Here is a 26,902-nt window from a genome sequence, read left to right as displayed (position 1 = left end):
GGGGCCCACCTGCCGCTAGTGGCGACTCCCCCCACCGCCGCCACATTGAACTATACCGGTGTCTGCATTAGTATAGAAGTTGAACCAAAGCAAATGCCGAAATTCTTAAGTGGATTCTATCACTGTGAACAAAAAAATCATACACCAATCAGATAGGAGAATGTATGCATATAAGATATGATTAATCAGAAGCTGTAAAGTGCATTTCTACAAGGACAGCTCCATGGTCTACTTCCATATTTTCACTTGCAGTATGATTAGAATATCACAATACTCCGAGCTCCTGCCCCACTGCTAAGCAGTTCAAATGCTTCATTGATTTTTTCCAGGGCTAGCTTCTTGCTTACTAAATGTTCCAGATTGTTCCTTTTGTTCATATAATCTGTAACCAGTTTTGGGATATCAGAACCCTTGTAGCCTCCAAATATAGATCCTTTCAAGGTACGCCCTGTGACAAGCAAACCTGGATGCAAACAAAGTGTGTCCTTGGGAGATGCCACACCCAACACAACAGCAACACCATTTCCACAGTAAGTACACTGGAGAGCAGTCAGCATGGTTTCAGTGCGTCCTGCACATTCAATGGCAAAATCCACTCCTCCGTTAGTTAGCTCCGTAATGACCTCATGGATGGGTTTATCATAATCCTTTGGGTTTAGGCACTCAGTGGCTCCCAGTTGTAGGGCTTTTGGATACTTATCCTTATGTGAACCTACGCCAATGATTCGTGTAGCGCTTGCATCCTTGCATCCTACAATTGCTGAACAACCAACTCCTCCCAAGCCAAAAACAGCACAACTAGAGCGCTTGGTCACCTTAGCAGTGTTGACAGCTGCACCATATCCAGTAGCAAATCCACAGCCTATAAGACAAACTTCAACAAGGGCACGGGAATCTGGGTCGCCCTCCAAGGGCTGTGGGGTACTCGGTACCGGGCCAGTGTAAGTGGGATAAGTCACAGCAGCTGTGACCCGGTCCGTGGCCCTGGGCGCCCAAATCAATGGTGGTTTGTAATATAGTTTATGTGATAGTTTGTGACGCCACCTGTGGTGTTTGGCAAGCAAGATGGTAAGCCAACGCTTCGTGCAGATCCTCTGGGGCTGATGGTGTGTTGCAGCATAGATGGTGTAGCTCCCCACAGGTGAAGCTGTAACCCCAGGACAGTGTATAGGCGTAGGCGGTGTGAGGAATGTTGGTAGCCAGATGTAGCGGTGCTGACGGTGTTGGCGCACAAATGAATGGAAGACACCAGGGCTTGCAGTTCCAAAGCTTTACTCACAGTTCATGGTACACACTGGTGCCTGACTCCGGGGTAGAGACTCAATCAACCTCCCGGGCTAGTCAGGATTATCCTCTCCAACACTCCGCCAACATGTACCTTTCCTAAACGACTCCTCTATTGCGCCTTTTAGTGTGAAGAGCTCGAGCACCGTGGTACTCTGAAGTTCCTCCTGTCAGATGTTCCTAACAACTCTACTCGTATGGCAGACAGCTGTAGCCCCTTCTCCGGAGTCCTGGCTCTCTATTCAGTTGCTGTTGTGCCCCAAGTCTTAGATGGGAGTAGTGCATTTACAGCCAACTACTCCACCAGTGTCTGCTGCAGAATCATAAGTGTCCATACAACCTCGGGGACCGGTCCCTGGCCTTGCGCTGAGAACCTATAGGCAGGGTTCCTCTTCCAACCCACAACTCCTCTCTGTTCTCCTACTCCTTCGTTCCGCACTGTTTCTTCTCTCTCTTATGGAAGCTTAGGTTGCAGTTCTACGTCTTTCTCCTTCTGTTCCTTTTCCGTGCCAGATGGCTCAGGTCACTGAGGCAGCTGCAGCACTCCTTCCTCCATCCCTTCTTCCAGGGATCCCCACTCCTCCCGAGTGGCTCCCTTCCTTCCTTTCTGACCCTCTGTCAGACTGAACCTCCAGACTGATCTGTAATTCTAAACCTTCCCAACCTTTTATATATCTCAACTCCACCCACCTCCCAGCACATCTCGTGTTACGAAGCAAGGACCCACGAAAGGTGCGCTGCTACCCTCTAAGCATGGAGCCGCAATGTGGTCCTGCTGAACTATCCTGTGTGTGGGGTGCAGGTGTTGGAGTGTGGAAAGGAGTTCCCTACTTACCTAGGTGGTGGGGCACTACACCTTAGGAGAAGGTGCAGTACCTCTGTGGCGACTGAGCCTCAGGGGCGCCACACATCCACTTTGGCAACGCAAATGTCAGACACCACTGTGTATTCAGTAAATGTACTTGTGCATGCGTAATGATTAGTGTTGAGCTATACCACCCGATACTGAAAAATATCGTATCGGAATGGATCGGCCGATCTAAAAAAAAGTATCGGGTATCGCAGATTCCGATCCTGGAAGTCCCATTCAAGTCAATGGAACAGAAATATCGGAATTAAAAAAAACCCTTTCTTTCCCTGTAGGTTAATTCTACATGAAGAAAAACAACTAATAATAATGTAGAATGTATTGTGGGAGGTGTAGGAGACATTAAAGCCATAGAGGTTTAGCCCAATCAAATGGAATAGCAGGATTTTTTTTTTTTTTTAAAGACGTTCGTAGTTACAAAGATATTGACTATGTTAAAGTCTTTAATTTTTTGTCAGATATGTATGTTTCACTACTTCCATGCTCTTTACCTTCTTTTTTACTTCTCCCACACTTTCTCCTTCATGATCCTCAGCAGCAGCATCTTTTTCATCAACTTCTTCTTCTTTTTCTTCTTTTTTTTCTTCTTTTTCTTTTTTTTTTTTACATTCTTCATATTCTTCTTATTCAACTATTATTCTTCTTCATATTCTACTTCTTCATCTTCTTCCTATTCTTCTTCATCATATTCTTATTTGTGTCAGGCATTCCTGTAGTTGTTATCTATAAAAGTTTGAAGATTACACCTTCCGTTCAGCCTGTCACAAAAGATTTACAACAGGATTTGTCCGCGTTCAGTTTGTCCTGCAGCAGCAGGCCTTTTCCAGGGGCACCACGAGGAGGAACGGACACACCCCTGTTGTGAGTTCATTTTCCCCTTCACCGTCGCTGTCTGATGAACTCCCTCTTCTGGTGAAGGAAGGTAGTGAGGCTGATTACCAAACACCTGATCTGGTAGATGATGACTGGGTAACAGGAAATTCTGACTGGATATAAGGCAGCCGACGCCCTTCTGAGTCGCTGGTGATTTCTCTGCTGGATTCTTGGAGACCAGTCTGATTCCTGCTTCCCAAAGATAAATTTTTGCTCTGCTATTGAACTTATTAGTTTTGTTTTGTTTACCTTGTTTTTTGGAGTTCAGCCATCCCCGGTCGGGGGTGTGCTGAGTTCCATTTTTGTCTCTTGGCTCTGTCTTCAGAATTTACCTGAGTGCTGATATAGCGACTTCAGGGCCTGTTTTTCCTATCAGACGGTTGGGACATTTTTTGGTAGGGTTTTTTACGGATTGCAGACAGCAGCTTTTCTATCCTGTCCTTTTTAGTTAGCTTGGGCCCCATCGTTTGCTCAACCTATCTTTCTATCTGTGTTAGTGTTTTCATCTTGCTTCACCGTCATTATTTGTTGGGGCTGCCTATTGCTTTGGGGTCTGCTCTGGGGCAGTTTAGATTTCCCCTTTCTTTCTTTAGGCCTATTTAGTTCTCTGGCTGTGATCGAGGGGTCTAGGGCATCGTAGGAACCCCCCACGGCTACTGTTAGTTGTTGTGGATAGGATCAGGGGTCTGCAATCTGATAGCTACCAACCTCTCCGGTTTTTCTGGACTTAGCTTGTTTTTTGTTTTTTCCTCCTTCGGTGACTCATTCATAACAGAATTACCAGCCATACCGCAGATCCTAGGGTACTCAATAGCAGGAAAGAATTGTAAAAAAAAAAGAAAGTTTGTCAGAATGTTTTTTTTTTTTGTGTGTATATTTCTTCCTCTATGTCTCTGAGGCCGTAGGGGGAATTTTTTTTTTCTTTCTCAATGGAGATGAAGCAATTGTCTGATCGTGTGGAGCAGCTCACTGCTGAAGTGCGGAGAATTTCCGCCTATCTTGCTCATTCACATGCTGCTGAACCAAAGAACCCTACTCCTGATGTGTTTTTGGGGATCGGTCTAAATTTTTGAATTTTAAGAATAATTGTAAATTATTTTTTGCCTTGAAGCCTAACTCGTCGGGGAGCTCCGCGCAGCAGGTTAAAATTGTCATCTCTTTGCTGCGCGGCGATCCCCAGGATTTCTTTGAAACCTGATGATCCTATTCTTACTAATGTGGACGCATTTTTTCAAGCCTTGGGGTTGTTGTATGATGAACCTAATGCTATTGATCAGGCTGAAAAGGCCCTGTTGGCATTGAGCCAGGGTCGGGATTCTGCAGAGTTGTACTGTCAAAAATTCCAAAAGTGGGCGGTCCTTACTACCTGGAATGATGGTGCCTTGGCAGCTCTCTTTCGGAAGCATTTGTCAGAAACCGTAAAAGATACTATGGTGGTCTCTTGGCTCTGTCTTCAGAATTTACCTGAATGCTGATATAGCGACTTCAGGGCCTGTTTTTCCTATCAGACGGTTGGGACATTTTTTGGTAGTGTTTTTGGTAGGGATTTTTACGGATTGCAGACAGCAGCTTTTCTATCCTGTCCTTTTTAGTTAGCTTGGGCCCCATCGTTTGCTCAACCTATCTTTCTATCTGTGTTAGTGTTTTCATCTTGGTTCACCGTCATTATTTGTTGGGGGCTGCCTATTGCTTTGGGGTCTGCTCTGGGGCAGTTTAGATTTCACCTTTCTTTCTTTAGGCCTATTTTGTTCTCCGGCTGTGATCGAGGGGTCTAGGGCATCGTAGGAACCCCCCACGGCTACTGTTAGTTGTTGTGGATAGGATCAGGGGTCTGCAATCCAATAGCTACCAACCTCTCCAGTTTTTCTGGACTTAGCTTGTATTTTTGTTTTTTCCTCCTTCGGTGACTCTTTCATAACACACCCCCATACACTGCTTAGTCTTCTGCTTATAAATTTGATAATATCCCTTGCTCAAATTTTTAGTCTTATGCTTAATGTTCTTCTGCTTTTGTTTTTTATGCTTCTTGGTCTTCTGTCTCTTGTTGTTCTGCATCTTGGTGGTTGTCTTCCTGTTCTTCGTCCTCTTGGTCATCTTCTTCAGGGTCATCTTTTAGGTATTCTTCTGTGTGGTCTTCAGGGTATTTGTCTTCAGGGTCATTTTCATGGAGATCCAGAGTGAGAATCAAAAACCATTTCCACAAGCTTGAACTTGGAAAAGTAGCAGAAGTTACAAGAAGGCTGAGGAACTGTCGAGAACCAGCTGACGGTACTGGAACCCGGAGTGGCAGCAGAATGAACAAGAGCCAATGGCGCAACCGTGGACCAGCTGACTGTGCTGGAACACAGTTACTATGCAGGAGGTACCTGTGCTCCAAAGCACTACCAAGGACCAGCAGACGTTGCTGGAACTCGGATACCAAGAAGGAGGCACCTAGGCCAAAGGCACTGCCGAAAACCAGCTGACGGTGCTGGAACCCGGATGGGTAGCAGAAGCTACAATACTCAATGGAACTACCGAGAACCAGCTGACGGTGCTGGAACCCGGAGGGGCAGCAGAAGGAACAAGAGCCAATGGGACAACCGTGGAACAGCTGACGGTGCTGGAACACCGTTACTAAGCAGGAGGTACCTGTGCTCCAAAGCACTACCAAGGACCAGCAGACGTTGCTGGAACTCGGATACCGACAAGGAGGCACTTAGGCCAAAGGCTCTGCCGGGAACCAGCTGACGTTGCTGGAACCCGGATGGGTAGCAGAAGGTACCCATGATTAACAAAGTTTTGCATCCGCGAGCAGGCCGCAGTTACCGAAACCCACAGTCCTACAGGGGGTGCTTAGTCTTCTTCTGCTAATAAATTTTATAATATCCTTTGCTCAGATTTTTAGTCTTATGCTTAATGTTCTTCTGCTTTTGTTTTTTATGCTTCTTGGTCTTCTGTCTCTTGTTGTTCTGCATCTTGGTGGTTGTCTTCCAGTTCTTTGTCCTCTTGGTCATCTTCTTCAGGGTCATCTTTTAGGTATTCTTCTGTGTGGTCTTCAGGGTATTCGTCTTCAGGGTCATTTTCATGGAGATCCAGAGTGAGAATCAAAAACCATTTCCACAAGCTTGAACTTGGAAAAGTAGCAGAAGTTACAAGAAGGCTGAGGAACTGTCGAGAACCAGCTGACGGTACTGGAACCCGGAGTGGCAGCAGAATGAACAAGAGCCAATGGCACAACCGTGGACCAGCTGACTGTGCTGGAACACAGTTACTAAGCAGGAGGTACCTATGCTCCAAAGCACTACCAAGGACCAGCAGACGTTGCTGGGACTCAGATACCAAGAAGGAGGCACCTAGGCCAAAGGCACTGCCGAAAACCAGCTGACGGTGCTGGAACCAGGATGGGTAGCAGAAGGAACAAGAGCCAATGGGACAACCGTGGAACAGCTGACGGTGCTGGAACACCGTTACTAAGCAGGAGGTACCTGTGCTCCAAAGCACTACCAAGGACCAGCAGACGTTGCTGGAACTCGGATACCGACAAGGAGGCACCTAGGCCAAAGGCTCTGCCGGGAACCAGCTGACGTTGCTGGAACCCGGATGGGTAGCAGAAGGTACCCATGATTAACAAAGTTTTGCATCCGCGAGCAGGCCGCAGTTACCGAAACCCACAGTCCTACAGGGGGTGCTTGTCCTATTGTCACTATGGAACCAGCCTTTTTTACCAGAACCCGCAGCCCAAATAGGAAGCACCGAAACTGCAGGCACCATAGACTCGGCTAACCCTACCGCAACACGACAGGACAACGTATCGGTGGCAAAGTGACGTTGACACTACCCGGAAACAGCAGGCGTGCTGTAACAAGGCTCGGCAGGAGGGAGTACCCGTGCCAAAGACACTGCCGAGAACCAGCTGACAGTGCTGGAACCCGGATGGGTAGCAGAAGCTACAATACTCAATGGAACTACCGAGAACCAGCTGACGGTGCTGGAACCAGGAGGGGCAGCAGAAGGAACAAGAGCCAATGGCCCAACCGTGGACCAGCTGACGGTGCTGGAACACGGTTTCTAAGCAGGAGTTACATGTGCTAAAAAGCACTACCAAGAACCAGCAGACGTTGCTGGAACTCGGATACCGACAAGGAGGCAACAATGCCAAAGGCTCTGCCGGGAACCAGCAGACGGTGCTGAAACCCGGATTGGTAGCAGAAGGTACCCATGATCAACAAAGTTGCAAGGCCGCGAGCAGGACGCAGTTTCCGAAACCCACAGTCCAACAGGGGGTGCTTGTCCTATTGGCACTACAGAACCAGCCTTTATTACCAGAACCCGCAGCCCACATAGAAAGCACCAAAACTGCAGGCATCATGGACTTGACAAACCCGACCGCAACACGACAGGCCAACGTATCGGTTGCAAAGTTACGTTGACACTACCCGGAAACAGCAGGCATGCTGGAACCAGGCTGGGAAGGAGGGAGTACCCGTGCCAAAGACACTGCCGAGAACCAGCTGACGGTGCTGGAACCCGGATGGGTAGCAGAAGCTACAAGAGTCAATGGAACTACCGAGAACCAGCTGACGGTGCTGGAACCCAGAGGGGCAGCAGAAGGAAGAAGAGCCAATGGCACAACCGTGGACCAGCTGACGGTGCTGGAACACGGTTTCTAAGCTGGAGTTACCTGTGCTGAAAAGCACTACCAAGAACCAGCAGACGTTGCTGGAACTCGGATACCGACAAGGAGGCAACAATGCCAAAGGCTCTGCCGGGAACCAGCAGACGGTGCTGGAACCAGGATGGGTAGCAGAAGGTACCCATGATCAACAAAGTTGCAAGGCCGCGAGCAGGACGCAGTTTCCGAAACCCACAGTCCAACAGGGGGTGCTTGTCCTATTGGCACTACAGAACCAGCCTTTATTACCAGAACCCGCAGCCCACATAGAAAGCACCAAAACTGCAGGCACCATAGACTCGGCAAACCCGACCGCAACACGACAGGACAACGTATCGGTGGCAAAGTTACATTGACACTACCCGGAAACAGGCGTGCTGGAACCAGGCTGGGCAGGAGGGAGTACCCGTGCCAAAGACACTGCCGAGAACCAGCTGACGGTGCTGGAACCCGGATGGGTAGCAGAAGCTACAAGAGTCAATGGAACTACCGAGAACCAGCTGACGGTGCTGGAACTCAGAGGGGCAGCAGAAGGAACAAGAGCCAATGGCACAACCGTGGACCAGCTGACGGTGCTGGAACACGGTTTCTAAGCAGGAGGTACCTGTGCTAAAAAGCACTACCAAGGACCAGCAGACGTTGCTGGAACTCGGATACCAAGAAGGAGGCACCTAGGCCAAAGGCTCTGCCGGGAACCAGCTGACGGTGCTGGAACCAGGCTGAGCAGGAGGGAGTACCCGTGCCAAAGACACTTCTGAGCTGCAACTGGCGATGTTGGAGCCCAGGGGTCAATCATGCAGCAGGCTGAGGCCTACTTCGAGCTAGTTTTATATTGGTTGTACACAACTACTGATTTTTACTGGGCTCCACTTGGGCCTCTGGTTCTACTGTCTCTAGTATTTCCCCTGGCCTACAACCCCGCCAGTCGCCGCTCTGAAGTGGCGTGTTCACAATCCACACTTGTTCCTGTGTGACTGGGGCTCAGTCACGTCAGTTGATCCACTGATGTGTGTCCGGCAAGGTCTCCTGCTCTGTCCACATTCCGACTACTAGTAATGGGAATGGGGACAGAGCGGCAGACATTGCCGGACACACATCAGTGAATCAACTGACGTGCCTGAGCCACAGTAACACAGGAACAAGTGTGGATTGTGCACACGCCACTTCAGAGCAGCGACTGGCGGGGTTGGAGGCCAGGGGAAATACTAGAGACAGTAGAGCCAGAGGCCTAAGTGGAGCACGGTGGAAAATCAGTAGTAGTGTGATTTTGGAGGCAGCAGGAGACTTTGCCATCCACATAGCAGGGGAACAGCAGGCGTTACTGAACCCCACAGACACAGGAGCGAGTGTTTGAATCTGTGCGGACAGCACTTCCAAGCTACAACTGGCTGTGTTGTAGCCCAGGATCAATGCTCCGAGCAGGCTGAGGCCTACTTGGAGCGAGGAGAAAATGCGTTGCAGTGTGAGTTTGGAGGCAGCAGGAGACATTGCCATTCACACAGCAGGGGAACAGCTGGCATTACTGAACCCCACTAACACAGGAGCTAGTGTGTTTTGCTCTGTGAAGACGGCACTTCTGAACACCAAATGGCGTTGTATGAGCACAGGATGAGGCATGGAGCAGGCTGAGGTCTGATGTTGTTGGCATGTGGATGGAGCAGGAGACTTTGCCGTCTACACAGCAGGGGAACAGCTGGCATTACTGAACCCCACTAACACAGGAGCTAGTGTGTTTTGCTCTGTGAAAACGGCACTTCTGAACACCAACTGGCGTTGTTGGAGCACAGGATGAGGCATGGAGCAGGCTGAGGTCTGATGTTGTTGGCATGTGGATGGAGCAGGAGACTTTGCCGTCTACACAGCAGGGGAACAGCTGGCATTACTGAATCCCACTAACACAGGAGCTAGTGTGTTTTGTTCTGTGAAGACGGCACTTCTGAACACCAACTGGCGTTGTTGGAGCCCAGGATGAAGCATGGAGCAGGCTGAGGCCAACTTGCAGCACGTTTTATAGAGGTTGTAGACTACTACTGATTGTAACCGTGCTCCACTTAGGCCTCAGGCTCCACTGTCTCTAGTATTTCCCCTGGCCTCCAACCCCACCAGTGACAGCTCTGAAGTGGCGTCAGCACAATCCACACTTGTTCCTGTGTTACTTGGGCTCAGTCCTGTCAGTTGATCCCCTGATGTGTGTCCGGCAAGGTCTCCTGCTCTGTCCTCATTCATACTACTAGTAATGGGAATGTGGACAGACCAGGAGACCTTGCCGGACACACATCAGGGGATCAACTGACGTGACTGAGCCCCAGTAACTCAGGAAGAAGTGTGGATTGTGCAGACGCCACTTCAGAGCAGCAACTGGCGGGGTTGGAGGCCAGGGGAAATACTAGAGACAGTGGAGCCAGAGGCCTAAGTGAAGCACGGTTAAAAATCAGTAGTAGTTTGAATGTGGATGGAGCAGGAGACTTTGCAGTCCACACAGCAGGGGAGCAGCTGGCATTACTGAACCCCAATAACACAGGAGCTAGTGTTTTTCTCTGTGCAGACGACACATCTGAGCGACAACTGGCTGTGTTGAAGCCCAGGGATTATAGTTCAGGTGGTAGAAACATGAACACAACAGGAGACCTGGATACAGTTGCCAACCAATTATTTAGTCGGGAAGAGGACTGGCAAATTCTGGGGAGATCCAGGCCTTGTTCATTTTCAGAAAAGTAAGCCGGTCAACGTTATCGGAAGAAAGTCGCGTGCGACGGTCTGTTAGTACACCACCTGCGGCACTAAAGACGCGTTCCGATAATACACTGGCAGCAGGGCAAGCCAGCACCTCCAATGCATACTGGCTAAGCTCTGGCCATGTATCCAGCTTAGAGACCCAAAACTTGAAGGGGGAAGAGCCATCTGGGAGTACACTCACAGGGCAAGACATGTAGTCTGTCACCATCTGATGGAAACGTTGCCTCCTGCTGACTGGAGCCGTCAGTGATGGTGTAGACAATTGTGGCGGACGCACAAAACTTTGCCACATTTGGGCCATAGTGGTCTTGCCTTGTGCTGAGGCGCTGCCTCTGCTCCCTCTTTGTGCCGAGTTTCCTCCACTGGCTCGACGCACAGAGGTGCTTTGTAAAGCACTAGCACCACTGCTGTCGGGTTGAATGGAAAACATGATGGACTGCACCAGTGTGTATTGGTACTCCCGCAGTTTACACTCCCGGTTCAACGTTGGTGTGAGGGTTTGCAAGTTGTCCCGGTAGCGAGGATCTAGGAGGGTGTACACCCAATAATCAGCCGTATAGAGAATGTGGGCGATGCGACGGTCGTTTCTCAGGCACTGCAGCATGAAGTCAACCATGTGCTGAAGACTCCCAACTGCCAAAGAACCGCTGTCCCCTGCTTGAGGCGTGATCTCTGCCTGCTCTGCATCACCCCACCCTCGCTGTACATACTGACTAGAGCTTTGTGTACCTCCCTCCTCTGGAGAGATGTCTTCCTCCTCCATCGACTCCTCCTCATCCGCCTCACAAAGTGTCCCCTGCCTAGGCCTTTGTGAGGAAGCACGTAGCGCAGACTGTCCAGTAGCAGATGGCATTTGGGACTCCTCATCCTCCACCTCTTCCAAAACCTCATCCCTTAGTGCTTGCAGTGTTTTTTGAAGCAGACAGATAAGGGGGACAGTCATGCTGACTAGTGCATCATCTGCACTCGCCATCCGCGTGGAATCATCGAAGGCACGCAAAACGAGGCAGATGTCCTTCATAGAGGCCCAGTCAGTGGTGCTGAAGTGTGACCGGCGCACAGTGCGACTTGTTTGCGCCTGATGCAGCTGGTACTCCATGACTGCTGCCTGCTGCTCACACAACCGCTCCAACATATGTAACGTAGAATTCCACCTGGTGGGTAAGTCACATATGATGCGATGTTCCGGAAGGCGTAATCCGCGCTGCAGAGCAGCAAGGCGCGACCTTGCCGTGCTGGAACGCTGCAAGTGAGCGCACTCTATGCGGACCTTGTGCAGCAGTGCATCAAGATCCGGATAGTCGCTCAGAAAGCTCTGCACGACCAAGTTGAGCACATGTGCCAGACATGGGATGTGAGTGAGGTTGCAAAGGCCAAGAGCTGCCACCAGATTTCGGCCATTGTCACACACTACCAAGCCCGGCTGGAGATTCGCTGGCAGAAACCACACGTCGCTCTCCTGCTTGATGGCATTCCAGAGCTCCTGCGCTGTGTGGCTTCGATTCCCCAAAGAAATTAATTTCAGTACGGCCTGTTGACGTTTGGCCACGGCTGTGCTCATATCGGTCATAACAGGCTCCTGCTGCGCTGTTTCAGAGGAACTTGAGTAGGAGGAGGAGTCAATGTGTACAGACTGGATTCCTGCAATCCGTGGAGTTGGCAGAACACGTACAGCTCCACTCTCCAGATCTGTACCCGGCTCAGCAACATTGACCCAATGGGCAGTGAGGGAAAGGTATCGTGTCCCTGTCCATGGTTACTGGTCCACGCATCGGTCGTCAGGTGGACCTTGCTACTGACGGCGTTTAGTAGCGCATGTTTTATGTTTGCCTCCACATGTTTCTGCAGGGCAGGGACGGCTCGCCTGCTGAAATAAAAGCGGCTGGGCACGGTGTATTGTGAGACCGCCAATGCCATGAAGTCCCGGAAGGTGTCAGTCTCCACCAGCCTGAATGACAGCATTTCAAGTGCCAGTAGTTTGGCAATGCCAGCATTCAGAGCCTGTGCTCGGGGATGGTTTGCCGAGTATGGTCACCTTTCTCCCATGCCTGTGCTACCGATGGCTGTCGAGTGGCCTGGGAGTGTGAGGATGACTTGGAATGTGGTGCTGTGGGTGGAATGTCACAGGGTCTCCGGACAACAGTGCCAGAGGTTCTTCCTTGGCGATCCTGTGAGGAAGCCGAACCAGCTGTGTGTGAGCTGGAGGAAGAGGCCCCAACACGAGCTGAAGAGGTGGTAGGTGGTGCTGTACGTTGGCCTACGTCTTCAGTGTGTCTGTGTAACTCCACCTCGTGCTTGGTCCGCACATGTTTCCACATATTAGTGGTATTGAAGTTGTTGACATTTTTCCCTCTTTTGACTCTCTGATGACACAGCTTGCATTTGACAAAGCAAATGTCATCTGCAACTGTGTCAAAAAAGGACCACGCACTGCAAGTCTTGGGAGCGCCCGTTTTGCCTTTTGAAAGTGGAATGCTCCTAACGTGTGCCGAAGTGGAGGCTACAGGCAACCAAGTCTGCCCCTCTCCCTCTCCCTCCGGTTTTGGCCGTTCGGGGAATCTCTTCCTCAGAGTTGCTCCCACCACCTTCCTGTTCCTCACGCCATGATGGGTCAAGGAGCTCATCATCTACACTCCCCTCTTCAAACACCTGCTTCTCCTGGGTTGTCTCGCCAGCACCGTACGCAACAGAAAGTGGCAACTGTGTCTCGTCATCATCTGATGCGTACTGAGGTGTGCTGACCATAGGCACTGGCCCACCCGCCTCTTCAGATTCAGAGGGACAAAGAAGTTGCGCATCACTGCATACTCCCTCTTCTTCACAATCTGGAATGCTGCTTGGCTGGCCCCCTCTTTCCAAACCAACAGATTCCAAGAACAGAAGTAGAGACTGTGATGGCTCCTGTCCAGTGCTCTCTGACTGCCTGGGCACTTTGGCAGGTGGTGAAGAGACAGATGGTTGCTCTTCGGTGCTCTGGCCCTGAGAGGATGTGGAAGTAATTGAAGTCGATGCGTTAGCTGGCATCCATCCCACAACGGCTTCAATTTGTTCCTCCCGCAGCAGTGGGGTACGGTGAGGTCCTACAAAGCTGCGCATAAAGGACTGTTGCCTGCTAAAACTGGGGGATGCTGACTCACTGGTGCCAACAGCAGGCACAGACTCCCCACGTCCTCTCCCTGCAGAATCCCCACGTCCTCTCCCTGCAGAATCCCCACGTCCTCTCCCTGCAGAATCCCCACGTCCTCTCCCTGCAGAATCCCCACGTCCTCTCCCTGCTGAAACTCCACGCCCACGTGCCTTACTCCCTGCCTTCTTCATCTTGCTAGACTGAGAAAGATAGGCAGAAAAGTACAAAGGGGGGCCTTAGTGTGCTTATTCCTGAACAGCTGGTTACAGGTATAAGAAACACTAATTTTATGAAGTGTGTGTATCGACTACACTTTAATGGGAGCTAATGTGGCCTACACAACTTTCAAATGTAGTGTTTGGTGAACTTTGCTGGGTTTTTTTTGGGGAAAAAAAACTAAAATGATGTGATCAAAGATTTGAAAGTGAGAGTATCACCAACTTTCTGGAGCTATTACAATGCAGGCAGGTAACCTACAATGCAAAAGATGAGGCTCCAAAAAATTTGGGTAATACTAATCTGGCTGCAGCTGAAGGGCACAAGCCAGAAAAAAGGCTCCTCTACTCTTATATAGTGTTTGCAACCAACCAATGTAGATGGATATGGATGGACGCACACTAATAGGAGAAGAAAAAATGAGCTGCAATTAAAGAAAAATATGTGCGAGGCAGTGACGCACGCTGAGCAGCCTACAACCAGACGTAGCTGCAGGACACACTACTCAGCGTGAGCTGCACTCACACACAGTCAGAGACCTATCAGACAGCCGTGAACAATGCAGCTAAGTGGGCACTAGCACTGACAGGCTGCAGAAAGGCTCCTCTGTGTACTCCTAGAGTGTTTGCAACCACCATATATGGATACGGATGGATGCACACTAATAGGAGAAAAAATGAGCTGCAATAAAATAAAAATGTGTGAGGCAGTGACACGCTGAGCAGCCTACAACCAGACGTAGCTGCAGGACACACTACTCAGCGTGACCTGCACTCACACACAGTCAGAGACCTCTCAGACAGCCGTGAATAGTGCAGCTAGGTGGGCACTAGCACTGAAAGGCTGCAGAAAGGCTCCGCTGTGTACTCCTAGAGTGTTTGCAACCACCATATATGGATACGGATGGATGCACACTAATAGGAGAAAAAATGAGCTGCAATAAAAGAAAAATGTGTGAGGCAGTGACACGCTGAGCGGCCTACAACCAGACGTAGCTGCAGGACACACTACTCAGCGTGAGCTGCACTCACACACAGTCAGAGACCTCTCAGACAGCCGTGAACAGTGCAGCTAAGTGGGCACTAGCACTGAAAGGCTGCAGAAAGGCTCCGCTGTCTACTACTAGTGTTTGCAACCAACGTATATTGATACGGATGGAGGCACACTAGATAGAATTTTTTAAAAATAAGCAGCTCAAAAAGGAAAATATGTATGAGGCAGCAGTGAGGCACGCTGGGCGGCCTACAACCAGACGTGGCTGCATGACCCACTCCACAGCGTGAGCTGCACTCACACAGCCCTTGCAGACAGCTGTGAACACTGCTGCTAGGGAAAAGAAAGCTACAGTGGTGGTTTATGTAGCCTGGGTAAAGCACAATATTGTTTTGAGAATCGCTATTTCTAACTGTCCCTCACAGTCTTCAACAGCAGCCTGTCCCTAACTGAATTCACAGCCGAGTGACCAGAAATGGCGGCGGCTTTTATAGTGCATCATGACATCATTTCAGCAGCCAATCACAGCCATGCCAATAGTTTACATGCCTAACAGGATGTGCCCACACTTCTGAGGATTCCCATTGGCTGAATCAAAGCGAGCGGGCTGATAGCATTATGGGAACTTCCCATTCCGTTATCCGATACGAAAAAAGTATCGGAAGTCAGTATCGGAATTCCGATACAGCTAATATCGGCCGATACCCGATACTTGCGGTATCGGAAAGCTCAACACTAGTAATGATAAATCGCTTTCCCTTTACAGGTAAATCTGCTTGTACCATCATCCATCAGTCCTGATTGAGCTCCAAATGCAAACTCTAATTTTTTGCAGATGTTACTGTGTGGGCCATCGCAAGCTCTGCACGATTTCTTTTGACTTCATGAGCAAACAAGCAACACCATTTCCACAGTAAGTACACTGGAGAGCAGTCAGCATGGTTTCAGTGCGTCCTGCACATTCAACGGCAAAATCCACTCCTCCATTAGTTAGCTCAGTAATGACCTCATGGATGGGTTTATCGTAAACCTTTGGGTTTAGGCACTCAGTGGCTCCCAGTTGTAAGGCTTTTGGATACTTATCCTTATGTGAACCTACTCCAATGATTCGTGTAGCGCTTGCATCCTTGCATCCTACAATTGATGAAAAACCAACTCCTCCCAAGCCAAAAACAGCACAACTAGAGCGCTTGGTCCCCTTAGCAGTGTTGACAGCTGCACCATATCCAGTAGAAAATCCACAGCCTATAAGACAAACTTCAACAAGGGCACGGGCATCCACTTTGGCAACGTAAATGTCAGACACCACAGTGTATTCAGTGAATGTACTTGTGCATGCGTAATGATAAATCGCTTTGCCTTTACAGGTAAATCTGCTTGCACCATCATCCATCAGTCCTGATTGAGCTCCAAATGCAAACTCTAATTTTTTGCAGATGTTACTGTGATGGCCATCGCAAGCTCTGCACGATTTATTCTGACTTCATGAGCCTTTGGAGGAGCTACTTCAATATCTTCAATGCTGAGGGGCTTGCATGGTTCCCAGGCAATAGCGGCCTTGCATTTAATAGCCTTTCCTGCGGTGCTCATGGTGGTTCCGGTTCAAAGCAATGATGGAGGAGAGAGCGTCAGCTGATGCCTCCTCTCCCATCATTCCCCTCTGCCTCTGACACTGCGGGTGTGTGATGACGTCATCGCGCACTCACTGTGTGCCAGGCAGTGCAGCCATTGAGACAGGAGCCCCCTGAGGAAGCGACGAAATGTCAAGCGAAACGTGCGTTGGGGAACGTGGTCACAGCACGGGCAGTCATTATGGGTAATTAACCTCTTCATTCTTTACTTAGTCATGTAGCGGTCTTTGCATACGTAATGTATACATAAATATATTTATTGTTGATACTGTGGTAATTGCAGGTACGCAGGATGCAGTGACGAGTCGCGAGACAATTTGGTGCTTTCTATAATAACTTTTATAAGACTAGAGGGAACTTTCCTCAGTCACGGCTTGATCACCAAAAGCGGTAATGGAGCGCCGACACCAGGGCCTAGCGGGGTACTCGGTATCGGGCCCGTTGATCTCAATGGGAGTGTCACGGAAGCTGTGACCCGGTCCGTGGCCCTGGGGCTCCATGGCAAAAAAGGGGGTGAATGAACAATGAAATAAAGTTTATGAATAGTTTGTGACGCCACCTGTGGTGTTCGGCAAGTGAGGTGTTAGACCGACGCTGCATGCAGATCCTCTGGGACTGGTGGTGGGTTGCAGCCAAGATGGTGAAGCTCCCCACAGGTGGAGCCGTAGTCCCAGGGCAGTGTAGATGTAGCAATGGAGGAGAGGCACAGGCGGTGTAGAGGCCGTTGCCCAGATGTAGCTTTGCAGGGTGTAGTGATGCGGGAATAAGTGGAGGACACCAGGGCATGTAGTTCCAAAGCTTTACTCACAGTCTGCAGTTCACACAGATGCCTGCCTCCGTGCTGTGTCCTCCGGGTCCTGGGCTCAGTCAACCTCCAGGCAAGATAGGATGCTCCCTTCGAACACTCCGCCAACATGTACCTTTCTGAATGTCTCCTCTATAGCGCCTTTTACTGAAGTACTCCTAGTACTGAGTTACACTGGAGTGCCTCCTGACAGATGTTCCCAAGAACTCTACTTGTACAGCAGACAGCTGTAGCCTGCTTCGGGGACGCCTTACTCCTGAGTCCCAGCTCACTATCCAAGTTGCTGTTGTGCCCCCAAGTCTTAGATGGGAGTAGCTCACTACTCCACCGGTGTCTGCTGCAGAGCCTTCAGTATCCATACAACCTCGGGGACCGGGTCCCGGCCTTGCATTTAGAACTTCTAGGCAGGGTTCTCCTCTAACCAACGTCCTCTCTGTTCCATTTTTCTCCTTCATTCTGTACTAATCCCTCTCTCTCATAGAAGGTCAGGTTTCAGTCCAATGTCTTTCTCCTTCTTTCCTTTCCTGTGCCAGCTGGCTCAGATCACTGAGGCAGCTGCAGCACTCCTTCCTCCATCCCTCTTCCAGGAATCCTCACTCCTCTCCGAGTGACTCTCTCTCTCTCTCGCTGACTGACTAACTAACTCTTCCTGCTCTTTATGTAGTCTAAACTCCACCCGCCTCCCAGAACGTTTCGTGTTCCAAGCAGGGAACCACCAAAGGTGCTCTGCTACCCTCTAAGCAAGGAGCCGCAATGTGGCTTTGCTGAACTACCATGTTGTGTGGGATGCGAGTGTTGCAGCGTGGTCAGGAGATCTCACCTTACCTGGATGGTGGGGCACCACACCTCAGGAAGAGGTGCAGTACCTCTGTGGCGACTGAAGCCTCAGGGGTGCCACAGTAACACGGGTTGCCCTCGCAGGGGCTCTAAAACAAGCAAACACAAACGGGTAGAACACGACTACTTCCGGCAATAGCCGGTCACTATAGGGCCGCGGTATGGCTGACTACGGGTCCGTAAATATATAGTCAACTTAGCCGTCCAGGCGTCCCTCGCCATTCGGGATGGTGGTCTTTCGGCGTAGTAGTCGCTGGGCCCAGTTGCTGAGGCGTTGGCGTAGTCTTCGCACGCTCCAGCGCTCTGATGACACTGGAGCCCCACAGGCCCCGGCTGAGTCCTTGGACGGATGGGCCGCGGTTCCCAGACTGGGGCAAGTGGCAGCGATGTAGGGTGGCGAATCACAGACCACCCGCGCAGCTAACGGCTGCGACGGGGAGTCCACGGCCAGCAGAGGCTCGGCCCCTGCTGTGAACCGGTGCGGGACAGTGGTGGCCGGCGGCGGCACTGTACTTGCCGCGAACACTGGTGAGAGCAGGGCGACTGCGGGTGGAGGGGAACAGGTCGCTGCCGCGGGGTGGAGCGAGATGGCAGCGGCCGCGGGCGACCGTGGGTAGGCTGCAGCCGCGGGCTGGAGTGGGGCAGCAAATCTCGGATGATCGCCCTGCCACCGTCCCTCTGGACTCCTCAGTCGGCATCTTCCCTGGCACTGGTAGGTCGCTCTATCTTGCAGTCGCTCCCACAGTCTCCTGCTGCCTCTGTCACAGTCTGCTCACTCGTCGTCCCGGGGATTCCCCGCCTCCTTTATATTGTTCCCTCCTCCAGCCCATCTGTCTGTCACAACAGCCTGTCCTCGAACTCTGTGCCCCGGGGACAGTTTCCCCCGGAACCCAGATGACGGCTCCCTTGGTTCCGGTCCGGACACTCGACGGGGGCCATTCCTCCCACACTACCATGGTGATGTTTATGATTTAGGGGCATTTGTTCAGCATACCATTGCACTGCATGGTTGGCTATATGAGCCTCCTGATACTGAGTGAATCAGCTGCCTGATGTTTACATTAGCTCTTTCTATTACTATTGGTTTGACATAGGTTATTTTTTGCTCTGTCCTGCTATTATGTTCTGCTCATAGTCTGTGGCCATCAGTCTTGTGGATCATGTGTATTCATACATACTAATTGACATATGATATATTTTATTGTACATTTTACTATTTATGTAATTGATGAACTTCTGTATTAATAAATACTTATTTTTCGTTGTATATGGTAAACTCATTTTTTTCTCTGTATTTTCTGATATGTATCTGAGTTTATATACATGAAATTTTCTTGACTTTGTGCTGGTACTTTTTATGTTTATGTAGGAGCCAGACGGGAGCAGCGCATGGCACGAGGAGAGGTGAAAATTGTGGAGTTTTTTAATATATCAGTGAGTTCTGGACTGTGGGGCCATTCTCGGGGGGGGGGGGGATGTGGACTGTGTTATATATTATGCGGGCTGTGTTATATTCTATGTGGGCTGTGTTATATACTATGTGGACTGTGTTATTTACTATGTGGGCTGTGTTATATATTATGTGGCCTGTGTTATATACTATGTGGCTGTGTTATATACTATGTGGATGTGTTATATACCATGTGGCTGTGTTATATTCTATGTGGGCTGTGTTATATTCTATGTGGCTGTGTTATATACTATGTGGCTGTGTTATATACTATTTGGCTGTGTTATATACTATGTGGACTGTGTTATTTACTATGTGGACTGTGTTATATATTATGTGGCCTGTGTTATATACTATGTGGGCTGTGTTATATACTATGTGGCTGTGTTATATACCATGTGGCTGTGTTATATTCTATGTGGCTGTGTTATATACTTTGTGGCTGTGTTATATACTATGTGGCTGTGTTATATACTATTTGGCTGTGTTATATACTATGTGGACTATGTTATTTACTATGTGGACTGTGTTATATATTATGTGGCCTGTGTTATATACTATGTGGGCTGTGTTATATACTATGTGGCTGTGTTATATACCATGTGGCTGTGTTATATTCTATGTGGCTGTGTTATATACTTTGTGGCTGTGTTATATACTATGTGGCTGTGTTATATACTATGTGGGCTGTGTTATATACTATGTGAGCTGTGTTATATACTATGTGGCTGTGTTATATACTATGTGGGCTGTGTTACATATTATGTGGACTGTGTTATATACTATGTGGGCTGTGTTATATACTATGTGGGCTGTGTTACATACTATGTGGACTGTGTTATATACTATGTGGACTGTGTTATATACTATGTGGGCTGTGTTATATACTATGTGGCCTGTGTTATATACTATGTGGGCTGTGTTACATACTATGTGGACTGTGTTATATACTATGTGGACTGTGTTATATACTATGTGGCCTGTGTTATATACTATGTGGCCTGTGTTATATACTATGTGGCCTGTGTTATATACTATGTGGGCTGTGTTATATACTATGTGGCCTGTGTTATATACTATGTGGGCTGTGTTATATACTATGTGGACTGTGTTATATACTATGTTGGCTGTGTTATATACTATGTGGCCTGTGTTATATACTATGTGGCCTGTGTTATATACTATGTGGCTGTGTTATACACTATACTATGTGGCTGTGTTATATACTATGTGGGCTGTGTTTTATACTATGTGGCTGTGTTGTATACTATGTGGGCTGTGTTATATACTATGTGGCCTGTGTTATATACTATGTGGCTGTATTATATACTATGTGGCTGTGTTATATACCATGTGGCTGTGTTTATATACTATGTGGGCTGTATTATATTCTATGTAGGCTGTATTATATTCTATGTGGGCTGTGTTATATACTATGTGGCTGTGTTATATACTATGTGGATTGTGCTATATACTATGTGGCTGTGTTATATACTATGTGGGCTGTGTTATATACTATGTGGCTGTGTTATATACTATGTGGGCTGTGTTATATATTATGTGGGCTGTATTATATTCTATGTGGGCTGTGTTATATTCTATGTGGCTGTGTTATATACTAAGTGGGCTGTGTTATATACTATGTGGACTGTGTTATATACTATGTGGACTGTGTTATATACTATGTGGCTGTGTTATATACTATGTGGACTGTGTTATATGGGATTTGGATGTTTCGCCCCCCCGCAGTTCGCCCCCAGCAGTTCGCCCCCGCACATTTCGCCCCCAGCATTTTGCCCCCAGGGTGTTTCGACCCCGCACATTTCACCCCCACACATTTCGCCCCATACCCAAGGAGCTGCAGCTGTGACAGGTAAGTATGTCAGTTTTTTTGTGTTCTAGGGTGATAATACTCCTTTAAGGTCAGCCAGATGAGACACTGGGTGAGCTGCTGAAAAGGCAGCCACAGGAATCCCCAGCAATTGGGGTCCTGTATATTTTACCCTCAGGTATGTTCAGCCCTAGATGTTTTGTTCCCTGCATGTTGACCCCAAAAGCTGAGGGTGAAACATCAGGGGTCAACATGCTAGGGGCGAAACATCAGATGGCGACCCATCCAGGGACAAAATGCTGTAGGTGAAACATCCGGGGGCGAAACATCCAGGGGCGAAACGCTGGGGGCGAAATGTGCGGTGGCGAAACATCCTGGGGGCCAAATGCTGGGGGCAAAATGTACCTGGGGCGAACTGCTGGAGGCAAATTGCTGGGGGCGAAGCTTCCTATAACCGCTCTTAATAGGGTGCATTTCCTGGAGTTGGACAATGCATTATTCTGCACATTGCTTCCTTCTAGAATTCCTGCGCATGATAAGGAGATTAAAGATTTTCTCTATTTCCTATTTTCAGTAACAAAACAAAGGTTCAGGAAGAAGATGAGCTGATAGAAATAATAAGTGATGACCCAGGTAAGTACAATAATGTGGGTCTATAAAAAAAAAAGCAAATGAACTGCATTTTTTTTTTTACTGCTTAAAGGGTAGGAGAACTTATTTTTTGGATAGAGGAAAAAACGATTGTACCGTGATGGAAAAAGCGGACACATTGACCAAAAATGGATGAAAATTTTCTCTTTGCATGCAAAAACAACCCCAAAACATCTGAATGAGGCCTAAAGGTACTGTCACACTTAGCGATGTACCAGCGATCCCGACCAGCGATATGACGCGGTCAGGATCGCTGGTGCATCACTAAGTGGTCGCTAGTGAGCTGCCACACTGGCAGATCTCACCAGCGACATCGCTGGGGACGGGGGTCGCTACTTACCTGTCACACCAGGCGATCCTGCGTCCTCCCGCCCGGCTCCACGCGTCGCTCGTCGTCACAACAGGAAGCTGACGACGAGAAGCGGTCCTGAACGTTCTCGCGCGATCAGCGATAACCAGGGGGGGAGCGGGTTGTAGGTAAGTATCACACACAGCGATATCGCTAGCAATATCGCTATAACGTCACAAGTTATAGCGATATTGCTAGCGATATCGCTTAGTGTGACAGTACCTTTACTAATTTTGAGTTGGCCTCCTCCATTACACCCAAAGAAATAATTACATTATCTTCTCCTGTTTTTCACAAACAGAGCGTCTCTTCAATATCAGAAAAGAGGAAATAGTGGACTGGGTAAGGTCAGTGGAAGGCTGAAAGAGACGAAGAAAGAATACAATCAAGATTTATAGACAACATTATTATTATTATTATTATTATTATTATTATTATACAATTTATAGCGCCATTTATCCATGGCGCTTTACATGTGAAAAGGGGCAAATATAGACAAGTACAATAAACATGAGCAGTACAAGACACACATAAGTACAAAAGGAGAGAGGACCCTGCCCGCAAGGGCTCACAGTCTACAGGGTTGGGTGAGGATACACTAGGAGAGGGTAGAGCTGGTTGTGCGGCGGATCAGTAGACTGTGGGTCACTGCAGGTTATAGGTTTGTCGGAAGAGCTGGGTCTTCAGGTTCGTTTTGAAGGTTTCCATGGTAGGCGAGAGTCTGATGTGTAGGGGGCGGGAATTCCAGAGAATCGGGGAAGCACAGGAGAAGTCTTGTATGCGGTTGTGGGAAGAAGAGATAAGAGGAGAGTAGAGAAGGAGATCTTGAGAGGATCGCAGGTTGCATGCTGGTAGGTACCGGGAGACCATGTCACAGATATAAGGAGGAGACAGGCTGTGGGTGGCTTTGTATATCATAGTTAGGGTTTTGAACTGGAGCCTCTGCACAATAGGAAGCCAATGAAGGGCTTGGCATAGGGGAGAGGCTGGGGAATAACGGGGAGACAGGTGGATTAGTCGTGCAGCAGAATGTAGGATGGATTGGAGTGGTGCCAGAGTGCTAGAGGGGAGGCCAGAGAGTAGGAGGTTGCAGTAGTCAAGGCCGGAGATGATAAGGGCATGCACTAGTGTTTTTGCGGTGTCATGGTCAAGGAATGCACGGATCCGGGAAATATTTTTGAGATTGCGACAGCAGGAGGTTAGGGTTTGGATAAGTGGCTTGAAAGCGAGGGCAGAGTCGAGGATCACCCCGAGGCACCGAGCATGCGGGACTGGGGAAAGTGAGCAACCATTGACATTGATGGATAAGTCTGGTGGAGGGGTAGAGTGAGATGGGGGAAAGATTATGAATTCTGTTTTGTCCATGTTCAGTTTTAGAAAGCGAGCAGAGAAGAAAGCTGAAATAGCGGACAGACATTGTGGGATTTTGGTCAGTAAGGAGGTGAGGTCAGGTCCAGATAGGTAGATCTGCGTGTCATCGGCATAGAGATGATACTGCAAGCTGTGGACTTCTATGAGCTGTCCCAGGCCAAAGTTGTAGATGGAGAAGAGTAGGGGTCCTAGAACTGAGCCTTGAGGAACACTGACAGAGAATGGGAAAGGTGAGGAGGTGGTGTGGGAGAGGGAGACACAGAATGATCAGTCTGTTAGATATGATGAGATCCAGGATAGGGCCAAGCCTGTGATGCCCAGAGATGAGAGAATCTGGAGCAGGAGGGAATGGTCCACAGTGTCGAAGGCAGAAGACAGGTCCAGGAGAAGAAGGACTGAGTATTGTCGCTTGCTCTTGGCGGTTAGTAGGTTGTTGGTGACTTTAGTTATGGCAGTTTCAGTTGAGTGGTGCAGTCGGAAGCCTGATTGTAAGCGGTCAAAGAGGGAGCAGGAGGAGAGGTGGGAGGACAGTTCAAGATGGACAACATCAACAATATCATCATTACCACCAGTGAGATCATCACTACCATCATCATCATTACCACCAGTGAACTCATCACTACCATCATCATCATTACCACCAGTGAGATCATCACTACCATCATCATCAATACCACCAGTGAACGGTTTTGTCAGCAGATCGTCAGTATTCTCACAAATAAATCTAAAGAGAATAGAACATCAGAAAGTTTCCTGAATGCAAAAAACTTTCTTAAAAATAAAAGCAGAAAATGTGATAGTTTCACATTTATACCTGTACGTACTGTGACAAATGTTGTCTGTGTAATCATATTATAATATTTATTGCCCCCAATTTTTTTTAACTCTCAACTTTTTTTTTTATTTCAGTCTTTGACATATACCCTTCACTTTTCTACTGTTGGGATATGGGTATTTTTTCCTTAAAATTCATGTATTTGGGGCTAAAAATCATTTTTTCAACTAGGTTTTATTAATGAACTTTACACCAAATGAGATGTCCCTTTTCAGAGATTCCTTGACGAGGTGGGTTGGGTTGATCTTTGAGGGATGCGTCCGCCATGCAGGGTCGGTTTTAGACAAAGTGGGGCCCTTGGCAAAAGCTTAAAGTGGGTCTGCAAATGCTCACATATCGCTCCATCACTCAGAAACATTTCTGTTGTATTTACTTGCGCTGAGTTCAGGCCGCTAAACGAGCCCGATCGACAATATTGAAGTCATTCAACGCTTGTTTCCTGGAATTTTTAGGGTATCTGCACACGTTCAGTAATTGGCAGCGATTTGTATGCAGCGCATGTCCGCTACGTCCATAGTGTTGCCAGCTATTGAATGCAGGTGATTCTGAATGTGTCCATTGAACTGTGCGGAATTAAACCTTCAAATACATTGTACGGGTGAGATTTATCTTACGGAGGCTTGTGTCTCTGCAAGATAAATAGACATGCTGCGAACTGGAGAGACACGCCACATGTCCATCTCTGGGTGATCCGTGGGCATCGGTGCACGCACAGTAGGCATGGGATTTCTTGAAATCCCATCCGCTCTGCTGTAACATCTGGATGCTGCACAGGTACGCAGCATCCAACCCACATCATTTACTGACCGTATGCACCTACCCTTACTCTGGCTGAGGGAGAATGATTGGTGCAGATAGTCCTTGATACTGTATAATGCAGGTCCCATATAGTACATATAGTAAAATGCGCTCCCATGGTCCTTGATAGAGTATACTGCAACCCCCTCAGAGTATAAAGCAGCCCCTCAGAGTATAATGCGGCCCCCCACAAACACACACACATAGTGCAGCCCTCACACACAGTATAATGCAGAACCCACACCCACAGTATTATGCAGCCCCTTCAGAGAATAATGCAGCTCCCTCAGAGTATAATGCAGCCCTTTCAGATTATAATACAGCCCCCCCACACACACAGTATAATGTAGACCCCCAGAGTATAAAGCAGCCCCCTCAGAGTATAATGCAGCCCCACACACACAGTATAATTCATCCCCCCACAAACACACACAAAGTATAGTGCAGCCCCCACACACAGTATAATGCAGCCCCCCACACAGTATAATGCAGCCCCCACACACAGTTTAATGCAGCCCCCACACATACAAAGTATAGTGCAGTCCCCCAAACACACAGTATAGTGCAGTCCCCCCACACACACAGAATAGTGCAGGCACACAAAAAAACAGTATAGTGCATTCTCCCCACACACAGTATAATGCAGACAACACAGTATAGTGCAGTCCCCCACACACAGTATAGTACAGCAGACAAACACACACCAAAGTATAGTGCAGTCCCCCCATACACATTATAGTGCAGCAGACATACACAACACAGTATAGTGCAGCCCCCTACACACAGTATAGTGCAGACAACACAGTATAGTGCAGTCAACCCCACACACAGTATTGTACAGCAGATATACACACTCCAAAGTATAGTGCAGTCCCTCCATACACACTATAGTGCAGCAGACATACACAACACAGTATAGTGGAGGCCCCCCCACACACAGTATAGTGCATACAACACACTATAGTGCAGTCCCCCCACACACAGTATAGTACAGCAGACACACACACACACCAAAGTATAGTGCAGTCCCCCCATACACACTATAGTTCAGCAGACATACACAAAACAGTATAGTGCAGTCCCCCCATACACACTATAGTTCAGCAGACATACACAACACAGTATAGTGCAGTCCCCCCATACACAGAATAGTACAGCAGACACACACACACAGTACTTACCTGCTGCTCTCGCTTCTGCATACTGCAGAGCTTCTCAGCTTCAAATCAGCTCCCCTGTTGGTACATGCTGAGTCAGAGGCGAGTGATGGGAGAGGGAGCATCACATGATGCTCTCTCCTTCATTACTGCTTTCAACTGTATCGGCATCTATAATTTGATATGATTATTAACAGGTTGGCTTAAGATTATTTCAAGGTTTTCTATGGGTCTGATCACTTTGATAATGGCTACAGTAACGAGGCGTACGGAGCGGAGTCGCATGTGTACGAGGTGTACGGAGCGGAGCCACGTATGTATGAGGTGGATGGAGCGGAGCCGTGTGTGTACGAGGTGTATTAAGTTTGAAAGGAATGGCGCCCGCCAGCTCAAATTTTTTTTATGTGCGGCACATTTACTCTGCCGAGTTTGAGAC

The 26,902-nt window shown here is 48.6% G+C and overlaps 1 protein-coding gene across 1 annotated transcript; it reads right to left on the bottom strand.

Moving 5' to 3' along the window:
• Positions 1-257: 257 nt before the first annotated feature.
• LOC141088174 (NADP-dependent alcohol dehydrogenase-like) lies at positions 258-26,511 on the bottom strand. The gene is made up of 7 exons (XM_073574098.1): positions 26,491-26,511; positions 22,579-22,664; positions 15,673-16,193; positions 15,502-15,557; positions 2,194-2,268; positions 2,029-2,056; positions 258-874 (listed from the first exon to the last, which is right to left on the bottom strand). The coding sequence occupies exons 1-7, from the start codon at positions 26,509-26,511 to the stop codon at positions 258-260; spliced, it is 1,404 nt and encodes a 467-aa protein (XP_073430199.1).
• Positions 26,512-26,902: the final 391 nt, after the last annotated feature.

This window comes from Dendrobates tinctorius, unplaced genomic scaffold (genome assembly GCF_039654945.1).
Source record: "Dendrobates tinctorius isolate UK_male_01 unplaced genomic scaffold, ASM3965494v1 ptg000038l, whole genome shotgun sequence".
Lineage (NCBI taxonomy): Eukaryota > Metazoa > Chordata > Amphibia > Anura > Dendrobatidae > Dendrobates > Dendrobates tinctorius.
This window is presented reverse-complemented; position numbering and strand designations above follow the sequence as displayed.